This window comes from Panicum virgatum, chromosome 1K, assembly GCF_016808335.1.
Source record: "Panicum virgatum strain AP13 chromosome 1K, P.virgatum_v5, whole genome shotgun sequence".
Lineage (NCBI taxonomy): Eukaryota > Viridiplantae > Streptophyta > Magnoliopsida > Poales > Poaceae > Panicum > Panicum virgatum.
The window spans coordinates 52,615,051-52,628,169 of NC_053136.1; the positions used below are offsets into that span (position 1 = coordinate 52,615,051).

Consider the following 13,119-nt stretch of genomic DNA (forward strand, 5'->3'; position numbering starts at 1 on the left):
CTTGTAAAAACATGTTCTATGGAACCGCATGGTGTGGTGAATTTTTTCTCATTTATCTATCAACTTCTCAGAAACAAATTGAACAAATAGAAAACACGAGTGTGGACGTCATAGAACAGGGAGCCTCAAACATAACAGGTCGATTTAATTCAATCGTCAATATCATACAAAAAATGTAAAAATCATATTCCTGTCTCTTGCATCAAACTATCCAGTTAGTTACGTGAGGATCGGCCACTTAAACCACGATTCAGCATGGTTTCGAAGCCAGCGTGAAACCCTGAGGTGTATGATGCATTCTTCAGACTCGTCTGCAAGGAAAACATCCAGGTTAGTTATGCTTAGTGAAGTTAAAGGCGAAGGCCTTGCATGCTACAAAAAATGGGCTCCTCTGTTATTATTAGTGGATACACTAAAATGAAAGCGTGCATATATCAATAACCATCAGCTTTACATTGTCGTATTGGACCAAACCTGTCCATAATTATGTGTTCAAATGTATAATGAAGCTTAAATTTCATTTTTCCCACTTGACATGGGCCAATGATCCCCTCACAAATGTAGCCAAATGAGCTCTCGTGAATCATGGCTTAATAAGTTTTCCAACATGACAGGTATTGAGATTACCTAATATAGAGCCTTATAACCTAGAAATGAAGTCAAGTTGCATTGCATGAGTAGGGGAATTATTTCAGCTTAAGTTCAGCTGGGAAATTTCAAACGAAGAAGTTCCTCTTCGCAGCATACATAATTTAATACACCTTAGAATAAACTAGAATTTTAATTTGTTTAATCATGCATGAAAAAAATGAGGTCTTCTAAAAACAGCAGTAGAGAAACGAACCGCTATAATCTCCAAATCTGGGGCAGCCCGTCTCCTAATGCCATCTGTGATAGAAGAAATCTCTTCCTTCTTAACATCCAATTTTTTCAATGCCTGCACAACAATAATATCAACAGAAAAGTGCACACAATATATTGAAGGGTATTGTAGATAAGCTCTCTGGCTTACCTCAGACAAGAACAATGGAGAGATGATGTCAAACACATCATTTACAAAGGCGTCAACATTGGTACAATTAGTAGGTTTATCTACTTTGCTCTGCGACGTTTCTGGCCCCTTGCTCTGAACTTTGGGCTTAGCCTTCACTTCTGATCATGGACAAATTGTCATGGTTAACTATTGAAATTTAAGATATCCTAAGCTCAGTAAAAAATTACAAATAAAATGCATGTATATATAAGCACACAAGGAACAATAAGCAACAAGATGTTGCAAACTTGCAACCTCCTTGAACACTGATGGTTATGACTTATGAGCTAAGGACAAAGAATAGAATCTAACCGGTTCTTTCTGCAAGAGCCAAAATTATCCAGAAATGATCATATCATGTAATTGAATGCTTCGTGGCAACAATCCCAGTACAAAATACATGTCAGATAATACAGGATACACATACACTCCCCAAGGATCAAACTGGTTACTTCAATGGCTTATTAGATAGTGTTTGGATAGCAAATTGTTGATGGGAGTGGGGGTATGGGTCTGTTATGATGCCTTTTTCCCATTCCCCTGTTTGGCATGGATTGGGTTTGGGATCTGACCATAGTGCACCTTGCCACCTTCTAAAATGACAAGCATTCATATGCTAATTGCTAATGGACATTTTTTGTAATTCTGCAGTAGCCTATTCATAACCCCATCCATTCCACCCGGAATGGATCGGTGAGAAAAAAGCTCATTTGTTATTCCTGAACCCTCCTCTGTTACCCAAATCCCATATCCAAATAGGGGATTGAATCTAACCCTGATTCCCTAATCCAAATGGCACCTTATGTGAATGAGAATCGCTAAAATTATTTCGTGATATTTCTATGATATTTAGCTCTTTGCATACTGTACAAGTTTTAGTCCTTTTATGTAATATCGTCACATAATAACTCGCATGCTTCCTTCCTAAATGACATGGCAGTGCTCCTGCACACTTTTTAAAAGAGAGAAAAAAAATCTCGTGACAGTTACCATATTAAAGTACAGAGCTCTTAGCAGCGATGAGAGCATGATATACAAGCATAATTACAGATTCCCAAAGAAGACATGTTAGTGGCTTTATGCTACCAAACACTTCTCTTTTCCTGTCAAATATGATATAATAATACATAGTACTAAAGAAAAACTTTTCTCAATTGGCCACCGATACAAACAAATGTGAGGTATGCACAGCATGGTGGCCAAATCATGTCAATTTTGTTTATTCAACAGAACACCATACAGCTGAGAATTGCTAGCGCACTCTACATAAATAGAAGATAAAGCAAATAACTTCAACGGATGAAATTTGAAAGAAGTACGGGATGCATCAATAGCTGACCTGTCACTTTGGGCACATTATTTTGATGAGGAACATTAGTATGTGCCGTATTCTCAACTGGTTGTACTGAGGAATTTGGGACACCAGATGGCACCAGATGTGCTAGATCAGGACTATCCTTACCAACAGCTGGTGCATCCTGCATCATAGAATTGATATCAACATATCTCTCCAATTAAAAATGAAAACATAGGCGATCCAAGTATTACCTCGAAGTTCACATATGCTGGTTGCTTTCCAATGGAGATGAGAAACTTGTCCAGATTGCTTGAGCTAAGAGCTGAGATGAAGTAAATTAGATATCAAAAAACAAACTTAAGGATATGCATATAACATTAACGTCAGCGTATATCATTTGCGCAACTTCACAGAAGCATCATGGGTGACTAACATACAGTTTTCGTTCGAGAATAGCAGTAGCTATAAATTATCAGTAGTTCAGACAGTGGAATGCCATAAGTAAAAGAAGTTTTGTCATCTGAAGCATACCAATTGTCACATCATTTGTCAGTGGATGGAAGTAGCAGCTCTGTTTAGACTTGAAACCTTTATCAAGTAATAGTGAAACAGCACTGCCCACAAGAACATAATTGCGTGAATCAGTTAAATGGAGTACTTGAAAAGTTTGTAGAAAAATAGCATGAAGTTCGTAGAAAGATAGCAGGACGCTACATCAGAACAAAGAACTGTAGAGCACTACGAAGCAGAAGTAATTTATATTTTTTTAAAAAGAAAACATCTTGGGAAGAAACAAGGAGACTGAAGACACTAAAGCAATCTATCTTTCAACAGTAACAGATTCTATCACGCTGTCAGAAATATGACTCACAAATCGATGGGCCAGACTCCCACTACTATCATATCACATTTGGCACAAAATTATGGTAGGTAACAACTTCCCATCAATCAGGGTATCATAATTGATAAAGATAAGAGACAGAGCCAATCGTACAGCCAAAGCAAGACTCCATACCTTGCAGACTCATTTATTAATGCAAAAGGAGTAACACACCCTAAGGGCACCTGGAAATAATAAAAAGGCAAAATAGATTAGCATGTTGTTTAAGGAAAACAGTAAAAAACTGAGCCATTCAATTGGAATACTAACAAAAACCCACATGTACCTAAGCCAAGTAATCACCTCACTAAAAATGAAGAGAAAGCAAGTTTTCTTCATGTGTTGAACCAAATAAACAGTAATCACTAATAAGAAATTTTATCATCTGGAGAAACCTTCAATACAAACAGAAAATTATGTTGTTGAACTTATCAAGTAAATCTTCCAACAAATAAACAACATTAAGAGTACACCAGAGGAGGTCCTGACTCAACAAATAGTAGCAGCAAACTCATGAACTATGAAACTCAAAGATGCACCGTGTTATTTTGGCTTCATTTCTCCTATGATTAATTGAAAGTTCCAAACAGCGTATAAGTGGTTGACCTGAAGTACTTGTAGAAGATTTTCCTCAGGAGCCATTCGTAGACCGCCTTTTCCCAAACCAAGACGTTGAGAAAGAACTAGAAGTTTAATGAAAACAAAATTATTTAACACAGTGCCGAAATAAGCAATAATAAGATGTAATCATCAGCAAAACTACCTACTTTTCATATCAACTTTGGTTTCAACAAGGGCAGAAACAACATATAACCGATGCTTCTTGTCCTGAAACTCAGAATTCAGAAATATCAATGCATCACAACATGTGAATCAGCGAGAACTATATGCCATCAGTTGCAACAAACATACCTTCAAGAGTAAATTTTTACTCAAAGCACCTCCTAAATGGCCAACATGTTTGGCCTGGCAAAACCAAAATAAAAGGTCAATTAGCACTGAATGATTTATCAGTAACCACCGCAGAGCAGAGCACGGACTCCTTGATTAACTGACCTGCTCCTCCACCGTCAACACAACAGGGTGATCGTAGCACGTGAAGTCAATCTTGAGCTCCTGCAGAAGACAAATAGCACCAAACTGAAATCTAACTCGCAAGTTCCACGGTGATGCCAGGAAGCAAAGTATTTTCAGGTTGCGACATCCAGAGACAGTCATCTGATATAACTGCGCTGTGCTGCTATTCGCACTTCGATTTATGCATATTCAGGGAGAAATCCGCGCCTTTTAGCGCTGGGTTTACGGCTAAGCTAATTCCCAGAAAATTCAAGCTCGGCGGCGGGGCACTGGTGTGTCCGTCCAGGAGCGCCGATTCGGCAGATCTCCGTGGCCATGGCGCCACGCGAGTAAACAGTCCGAGGAGGCTGGGAGCAATAGAAGGATGATGCCGATTACGGTAGCGGGTACCGACCTGGAGGCGCGCGAGGAGCTGGTCCTTCGTGTACCCCATGCCTGGCGACGGCGACGGTGGCGGCGGCGGCGGGAGAGGAGAGGGAAGGCCGGCTGCTAGCGCTTAGGGCGTCTCTTCTCGGATGCGGAATTGCGGATGCGAGGGGCCGGCTGAACGGCTGAACGAGCCGAGCTCGAGCACGAGATCGATTGGAGGGTGAATCTGGTGGGCCGGCTGCAGGAAGGGTTGACGTCGAGGTTAAGGAGTTTTTTAAATTTTTATATTATTTTTTTCCGATTTATCAAAAATATATGCCGAATTTATATATATATTTTTGCAAAAAAAAATTCGGCATATATTTTTGATAAATCGGAAAAAAAATAATTTAAAAATTTAAAAAATTCGAGGTTAAGGAAGCCCGAAGATATGAGTAAGGTCCGATTCGAGATAAAAGCCTCTTGGGCCTTGGAGTCTTGGGGGTATTGGATGTGCGCTCGATCATCACGAATTGGACCAGGAATAATATAGGAGTATGACGTCAGACGTGCTTCTGCAACGCCAGCGTCCTGCGAGCTTGCCGTTGCCGACCAGTTCGAGCTCGGCTCGCCAGCCTAGAGACTAGAGTGAGCATGAGCTGGGCCCAATTCATTGCGGTCCCATTTTTGCAAATTTCTCTTCAAACGAGTTGATCTCGAATCGGGTATGTGATGAGGAGCCTAGTTCGAGCAGCTCGTGTTCGCTCCTCAAGTTAATTCATCGCCATTCAGCACTTTTTCCGATGCATTTTTCAAACTCTAGTGGACGAATGGAGATGAGAACTCTTCGATGCAATTTTATATTTATATTATTTTGTGTTAATTTTATATATATATATACCACCCAATCAGATAGTAGCTGTACAAAGTGACTTTTCTGTTCATTTGGGTGGGGGGGGGGGCGTTGTTACTGGAATTCGTCCCTCCTTGTACTGCTTTGTGAGTATGTGTTGTTGAACTTGCACCGACAATTACTTCATTTGTGTATTTCCTCATCATTTAAATCTAGTGACAGGAGCAGTAGAACTGTGGAAGCAACGCGGCCTGAATCTTCAGTGTCCAAGAGACGCCTGATCGTGATTTCTTCCTTTTCCAAATCAGACTTCTAGTTAGTAACAGATCCTGTTCTTTTCCTTTCTTTACCGCACTAGCTTAAAGCATAAAAATCTCACGCCTGATGTTCAGGTTTAACATGCTGTTGAGAAGTATTGTCACTGTATATTAGTATAATCACAAAATAAAAGGGCCCATAAGTCATATATGACCCACACAAAATTTTCAGTCACAAGGATCCCAGAAATCCTGCATCTACTAGTAGATAGTATATTAGTATATGGTATCATCCGATGGCTGAAATAGTAAAGGGGACAATGCTTTGGACACAAGTAGGAGTACATCATCATAAATTCATTACTTGCACTTGCAGAAACACAGATTCTACACATAGCATGGCATGCAACTGATGAGAGCAGGTTGACTCCATGGAAAGCTGCCTTAAAACATGTAGCTCCATGAGAGCTCCCCCACATTGCACAATTACCCTAGCACTAGTATGTAGTACAATAATTAACTTCTAGTAGTTTATATGAATCAAATAATCCTTGATCGTATATATAATACTGTTTATTGTACCGTGATGAATTCTTGATCACGTCTGTTGCGGTAGTGATTAATCAGTCAGTGTTGAGTTGATGATGAATGATGATGATCACTTGAGGTTTGACCACCGAGCTGATGTCTGGTGGAGGAGCTAGCAGCTGATCGATCAGTTGACGGAGGAGAAGCTCCAGAGGTTGATCTCACCTTCCTCCTCCCACTCGTTGGCCGCGTCCGTCGCCATGGGCGCTGGCGCGAAGAAGGAGCTGCATGGGTCCATCATGGCGTACTCCATGCACTTGGGCGACTGGAAGAAGGCCTCGATGTCCGCGAGCGCGGCCAAGTCCGCGTCCCCCGTCACGTCCATGTCGTCGTGCGCCGTCTCGTAGTACTGGCCGGCGTTCCCGGTCTCCGGGGAGCTCGCGCCCGACGAGGCGTCGCCGTAGCTGCAGGGCGGCGTGGCGGAGTTGATCGCCGCGGCGGCGGGGTAGTAGGGCGCGCCGGCCTGCAGCGGGCTGCACCCGGCATTGGCGGCGGCGGCGGCGGCGACGCGCTGGATGGACTTGGGCGACATGGCGGCGGCGGGGATGTGGAAGGGGAGGTGCACGGGGAAGTTGAGGTCGGCGGCGGAGCCCTTGAGGCAGAGCAGCGCGGCGTCGTAGGCGCGGGCGGCGGCCTCGGCGGTGGAGTAGGAGCCGAGCCATATCCGCGTCTTCTGGTTGGGCGCCCGGATCTCCGACACCCACGAGCCCCAGCTCCGCATGCGCACGCCCTTGTACTGCCGCTTCCCGCCGCCGCAGCCGTGCTGCCTCGCCGCCGCCGCCGCATTGGCTTCGGCCGCCGCGTCCGTCTGCAGCTGATGCGCGCCGCCCTTCACCATGTCGCGGACCCCTGACGATCGATTCTCTGGCTGCTAGCAGCAGAGTTGGATGCGTGATGATGTCGACGGTTAGGAGCGCAAGAGCTCAGCTCGGTCGAGGAAATGCAACGGGCGCGGCAGTGGCTAGCTGGGGTAGGTGTGTGCGGCTACCGGCTGGTGCGGAGCGCAGCGTCCGATGGCTTATTTATAGGACGCGGACGCATCAGATTATTTGTCTCGCCTCGTTTAGCGGCTGTGCGTGTGATGCGAATTTTTATACCGATTTTGTTCACATCACGCTGATATTGCCCGTATCTATTTGTGTTTTTTTTTTCTGACGGTCCAAGATACAATACAATACGGCGTCGGTACTCGATCGTACAACTCCCTCTCTGCAATAATTCAGAGGAAAATACTAGGATATGCATGAAGGGAAGAGCTAAGGATCTTTTATTTTTTTATTTTTTTAAAAAAAGAAGAAGAAGAAGAAGAGCGAAGGATCCTACTCATCCCGACGTACGCAGCATGTCAGCGGCTCGGCGAGGACAGGTTGTATGCTTGGAGTTTACTCAAGTGTGGATAAGCCACAAGCAGCAGCAGGCATCAGCATGCATACACGATATGATATAAGTACATGATAAGTATGATTATTAGTGTTGGCGTGCCGTGCAGTGGCTCGCATGCTACAGTGATCGATCGATCATCAGGGAATCGCAATCGATCATCATTTCACTGTGTTCGGCAGGCTGGAGCTGGAGGTTGGAGCTGGAATGGTATGAGAGAAAAATACTGTTGGGCTGGCTGGAGCTGGAGCTGGAACTGGTGGCTGGAGTGGTGTAAGAGGAAAATACTGTTGGGCTGGAGCTGGAGCTGGCTGCCGAACACAGTGAATTCTGTGTTGGACAGATGTACAAACCGGACTCGCCTGGTCGTCTTGCCGGTTCTGGTGGTTGGTGTCATGGTGCTAGTAGACCAACGATCGTGCAGTGCTACTGCTATAGATGGGGTTGTTGGTCTTCTTTCTAGCATTCTGTCTGTGTTTACCATGTCTTTGAAGGTTGATTCGTATACACTGCTGCGGCTCTGACAAATTACTGCTCTTAACATAGAGAGTTTAGTCACCAGTCACCAGCAGTCAACACTCAATACGTCATCAGTCGTCACGCTAACCATGTACTCAAAAACTTGTTCATCAGATCAACAAGCACGCTCAATTGGCTAGCCACGGCACACCGTCGACGTCCGTTTTAGCGATACGCGAGACAACCTGAGGAAAAAGTCTAATCGCTTTAGATTTTAAGCTACCACTAGTAGTAGCTAACACGCCCATCACCCCCGCAAAGTCCCATCACTTAACCATGTGCCGGAATTACTTCCCGCCGTGAACAGCCGCCCGGTTGACCACGCACAGGAACGCACTGTGCGCCGCCCATCCCCCTCTACCTCCGCTCCGCGCAGAGAAGATAACCAGGCGGCCGGCCGGGCTGCGCAATGTTCTCGAGCATCCCCCAGCGTCTCCCCGGCCGTACGGCACACGAGCGCGGTGGCGCCCAGGGCGCAGAGAGCACTGGCAGCCTGGCACGCGCTCCGACCAGCGTCCCCGGCGGCGGCGGAATTCTGGCATGCAGCCCGCACGACCGCGGACATGCATGCCGAGGTGCGCGCGTGCACAGTAGTGAGAAACCACGCGCGCGCGCGCCTCGATCGAACCCCGGTGCCAGGTGGAGCGCCGCGTGCCACCGCCCGGTAACATGCGCGGCGCGCCTTCGCGCGCAGCTTCGTCCGAGGGCGCTGGCGCACGGTGTGGGGGCGACGCCGCGACGGCGACCCGATCGTTGGATATAGCGACGGAGAGCAGCGGGATGCGCCGCGCCGCGCCGAGGCGGAGGAGGGGTCAGGCCGTCAGGGCATCATCGGGCGCGCGCGGCGTCAGCAGACGGGGAGCCCTGGCCTGGGCGCGCCCGGCACAACAACCAACCAACCAACCGGCGCGTACGGAGGTGGTGGTGGGTTCCGCTAGCGTTTGGGTTTAGCTTTGGTCAGTCGCGGGGCAGCTGCTAGCTGGAGCTGCACTGGCCTCCGACCACAAACCGCGTCGAGCTGATGCGGACAGGCGATGAGGGTGATATGGCCTCGAGATCGATCAGGTACCGTGCGTCCGTGCCCATGGGCGGGCGCGACCGGGCAAGCAGCCGATGGGAATGAAATGATGGGTGGTGTGGTGGCCTGGCCTGGCCTGGCCCGGGGATTCCTCTCCGCTCCGGGGGATAGGGATAGCGATGCTTCCTTTTCCTTCCATGCTTTGGTCGCGCTGACGTAGCTCTGCGTAGGACACTCTCCTCGTCCACGATCTGCTGGGTTCTCTGGGGGCATCGCATCGGTCAGTACTCAGTACATGATCCGGCTGGCACCGGCTGCCGTGCGATCGAACTGGACGGCTTGAGACTCGAGCACATGTGAGCTAGTACAACCAGTTCGAACAAGTTGCTGTGCCCATTTAATCCACGGAAGGAACGACAAAAATGTGCCATTGGCAGAGCACAAGTGACGGTGAGCGCATCGCTCCAGCGTAAGCATCCTTGGTTCAGAGCTTCAGGTAGTTGCTTGAAGAGTTCAGCCTGTCTGAACGCAAAGCTACCCTCGTCCATCGACGCAATGCATGTAATGCATACGTCGGCACTGTCAGCGAGCGAGTCTTGCCAAGCACCAGCGTTCTCGCATTCACAAACGCCATGCTTTCTCACCTCAGGATTCAAACAAACGTATTAACGGCATCGTCAGTCGTTAAGATTGCCCGTCCGACTGCTGCTGATGAACACAGGCGCGTAGCTTTCGCGTACTGATGCAAATGCAGGGACCAATGAATGAGCTCGCTCACAGTCGCGCACTGAACATCACTGCATCGCATCAGCTATGCAACTGAACGATCGATACTCATAAGTTGGTGGGGATTCCAGATCAACTTGCACCGCAAACGCGAAACAATGCTGCCTAACCAAGGCCCTGAAGCTCCAGAATCCAGATCAGTAGTCTGCGTCGTTCCACACGGCCGGTGCCAGCCAGGCATTCAGCCATTGCTACAGGAAGCCGTACACCGCGATAGGCACGCAGAGAAATGGTCATTTTTAGTCCAGATCGAAAAGCGTGGTTAATTGGGCGGCTAGTCCAACTCCGGGTCCCCGGCATGACGCCGCCGCCGCCGCCGCCGCATGGTTCCAGGCCACCAGCTGCTGCCTTCCGGATCCGAGCCCCACCGCGTGCCCGATCTTGACTTGGGGGCGTCCCCTCCAATCCTCCATGCCCTCACTTTCCTCTCCTCCGTACACACACACACACACTCCACGGACCACGGCCACGCCATGCCATCGTGCCCTCGGCGGCTCGGCACTGCTCGATCCGACTGACATGCTGCTGCTGCCGTCGTCGCCATTTAACTCTGAACCTAGCTAGTGGGAAGCTAGTAGCAGGCAGCAAGCAGCAGCCGCACAGAGCACGCAGAAAAATCTCATGCTCAGCTAGCTGGTGGTCTCCGCGTGTGTGTGCCTATGTCATGTGATTGGTCTAAGGAAGCTACGGTGGCCACGGCTACTAGTAGTAGTAAAACAATAGTACTACTACGGATTCCCCATGACCTGTTCAGGATGAGCTTGTTTAGCGATGCAAATGGTGAGAAAGAGATCCCTCCTCCGGGAAGATACCTTGCGGGCTCGGCCGTGTACTTGTTTAATCGGGAAGATGTTCTTGGTGCAACGTGCAATGCATTCATTGGGCTGGCCGGCCGGCTGGGGTTCTGTTGGCCCAGGGGGGCAGGTAGGGCATGGCTGCAGGAGTTTTATACTGCCTCTAATTGGTCAGGATGCCGCCCGGAGTGTGCGAGTATCTAATTACCGACCAGGACATTAGTTTGGTCAAAGTAGGCTGCATAGGGCTGTGGTCCTTTTTCTTTCTTGGCTTAATCGTACTATATGATGGAGGAAAGAAAATGATAGGTAAAATGGCGTCCAGACATGATTGTAATTTGTAAGTGCGTACGTGTAGTCTCTCAGTCAAGTCAGTGAACGGTGGTCGCATGATGCGATGTTTAGTTAGCCTTTTTCACGCGATGCGATGCTTGATTAAGGTTTACAACTAATTAAAAAATGTGGTCAGAAAGCGAAACATTATGATCAGGTGGGTGCTTTACCATTGCTACTGGAACTCTGAATGTGCTGTCTTCTGAATTCTGAAAGGAATCCCTACCGTGAGATCACACATGGTAATATTGTACTACACGGACCAACCTGCACTCACTTTCTAAGACACCTGTCATCGCATCGAAGGAAACACACAAAACTTTTATTTCAAAAAAAAAAAGAAAAGAAATACACAAAACAAAGAGATGACCGTCATGAATCAGTGTTTCTCTGGGAGCACATTACGTGTGAAAGGCACAGCCTGCCGACGAGTATCCCTCGGTGACATTTATCAAATTGAGTGCTGCAACTTTCAACCATCAAGGAAAAGATGCAGTGAACATGCTGCTTATGATGACCTCATGATATCCAGCCTGACCACGACTATTCCGTAGTTTAGTGCCAGTAATGTTCGACTACCTGTTTGCCACGATATACATACTACTACAAGAAAGAGATGGCATACACTAACAAGCGAGAGATAGAGAAAAGACGGTCTTCTGTAACTGCGATGGACAACCTGAAATTCAGGAGGGTCAAAATCCAGGGAGGCAAGCTAGCGACCAAAAACCCCGCCCCATTTTTTCAAACAGAATTAACATCACATCCTGATCAGATACTATACTCGATCGCTAGCGCCACATTAAATTGGGCGACATTGCTTTCAGATCTTTCCCTCATCTCGCAACATGCAGCAGCAGGCGTCCGCCTCAGACAGGTGTCCCGCGACGAAGAGGAGCAGGAACAGGTCTCAGAGAGGGTCAGCAGACTGCTCTCATAAATAAGCGCGCGCAAGCCAACGGATCAGCTGCCGTCAGAGGCCCACGCGCGACGCGGTTTAACAGCCTAGCCCGCAGAAGAAAAAAAATCGCCCGATATGATGCGCGATCGCTTTACGAGAGCCATCCATCCATCAGCTCGTGTTTGTTTTCCCCCCTCTCTCTTTTCGGGGCTCGTCGGATGGATCGTCAAAGTGGACGGAAATGGACAGCGGGAGTGGTTAACCCTTGCAGGCGTATCTTTCAGGCCTCGCCGGCAAGGAGCTGGACTGCATTAGGAGCAGGGGACAGCGGATGGGTTGGGAAGCTTCCCGTTACGTGCGAGCGTGCGAGATGATTCGCGCCTTGCCTTTTTTTTTTTTTGAAAGAAAGCGCCTTGCCTTTTGGGCGATGGGTTTTTTCTATTGTGCATGTGAGGGGAGGGTGTTAACCTGACTAGTAGTAGCTAAAGGTATGAGAATTCTGCCGCCTGAAGAACTTGCAGGGTATCAGTTACCTACTTGCTTGCCTAACAGTTGGGATTCCTGGTGCATGAGGTTGCGTTTTTGTAGCTTAGTTTTAGGTTTCAGTTCTCCTGCCCAACTCTCTGCAGTTACTATTTCCTGCTATTTATGTTTTGAAACGGAAAAAAAGATTCTTTTGAAACGAAGTTTCCTGCTGTATATGGGTTTCTGGGTTAGTACTTGATGGTAGGGTGATTAAAATCTTATGTCCACTTATTCAGAAAAGTTTGCAACCCCTTCTTGCTCCAGAAAAGAAGGACCATCTAATAACTGTGCCCCACAGGTTTCTTCTACTTGTGTATGTGTGCTGTCTGACCAATGTTAGGGATAGCTTTTGCCAAATGAGCAAACGTTTTGCCGGAGTCAAGACTTACTTGATCATCGTTTACAAGTTACAACACCCATCAAGATGCAGAATCTGGGTCATTAGAATCTTCGGTTCTTTTCTACTTTTTAAGATCCACATCAACCGACAACAGTATTCAAGACCATTTCAAAAGTTTCAGACTTAAACC

The 13,119-nt window shown here is 47.3% G+C and overlaps 2 protein-coding genes across 3 annotated transcripts; both read right to left on the bottom strand.

The window, feature by feature from the left end:
* Positions 1-34: 34 nt before the first annotated feature.
* LOC120642997 (prolyl-tRNA synthetase associated domain-containing protein 1) lies at positions 35-4,887 on the bottom strand. 2 transcript variants are annotated; one of them, XM_039919551.1, is made up of 12 exons: positions 4,682-4,887; positions 4,267-4,326; positions 4,123-4,176; positions 3,978-4,038; positions 3,817-3,893; positions 3,346-3,395; positions 2,862-2,944; positions 2,582-2,652; positions 2,373-2,511; positions 1,013-1,152; positions 845-937; positions 35-311 (listed from the first exon to the last, which is right to left on the bottom strand). In XM_039919551.1, the coding sequence occupies exons 1-12, from the start codon at positions 4,718-4,720 to the stop codon at positions 216-218; spliced, it is 963 nt and encodes a 320-aa protein (XP_039775485.1). In that variant the 5' UTR covers positions 4,721-4,887; the 3' UTR covers positions 35-215. The 2 variants fall into 2 exon arrangements, with proteins under 2 accessions (XP_039775485.1, XP_039775480.1); XM_039919546.1 differs by having other exon boundaries at positions 845-1,152.
* Positions 4,888-6,053: 1,166 nt separating this feature from the next.
* LOC120643026 (ethylene-responsive transcription factor ERF014-like) lies at positions 6,054-7,314 on the bottom strand. The gene has a single exon (XM_039919570.1). The coding sequence runs from the start codon at positions 7,169-7,171 to the stop codon at positions 6,461-6,463; it is 711 nt and encodes a 236-aa protein (XP_039775504.1). The 5' UTR covers positions 7,172-7,314; the 3' UTR covers positions 6,054-6,460.
* Between the last annotated feature and the right edge of the window lie 5,805 nt (positions 7,315-13,119).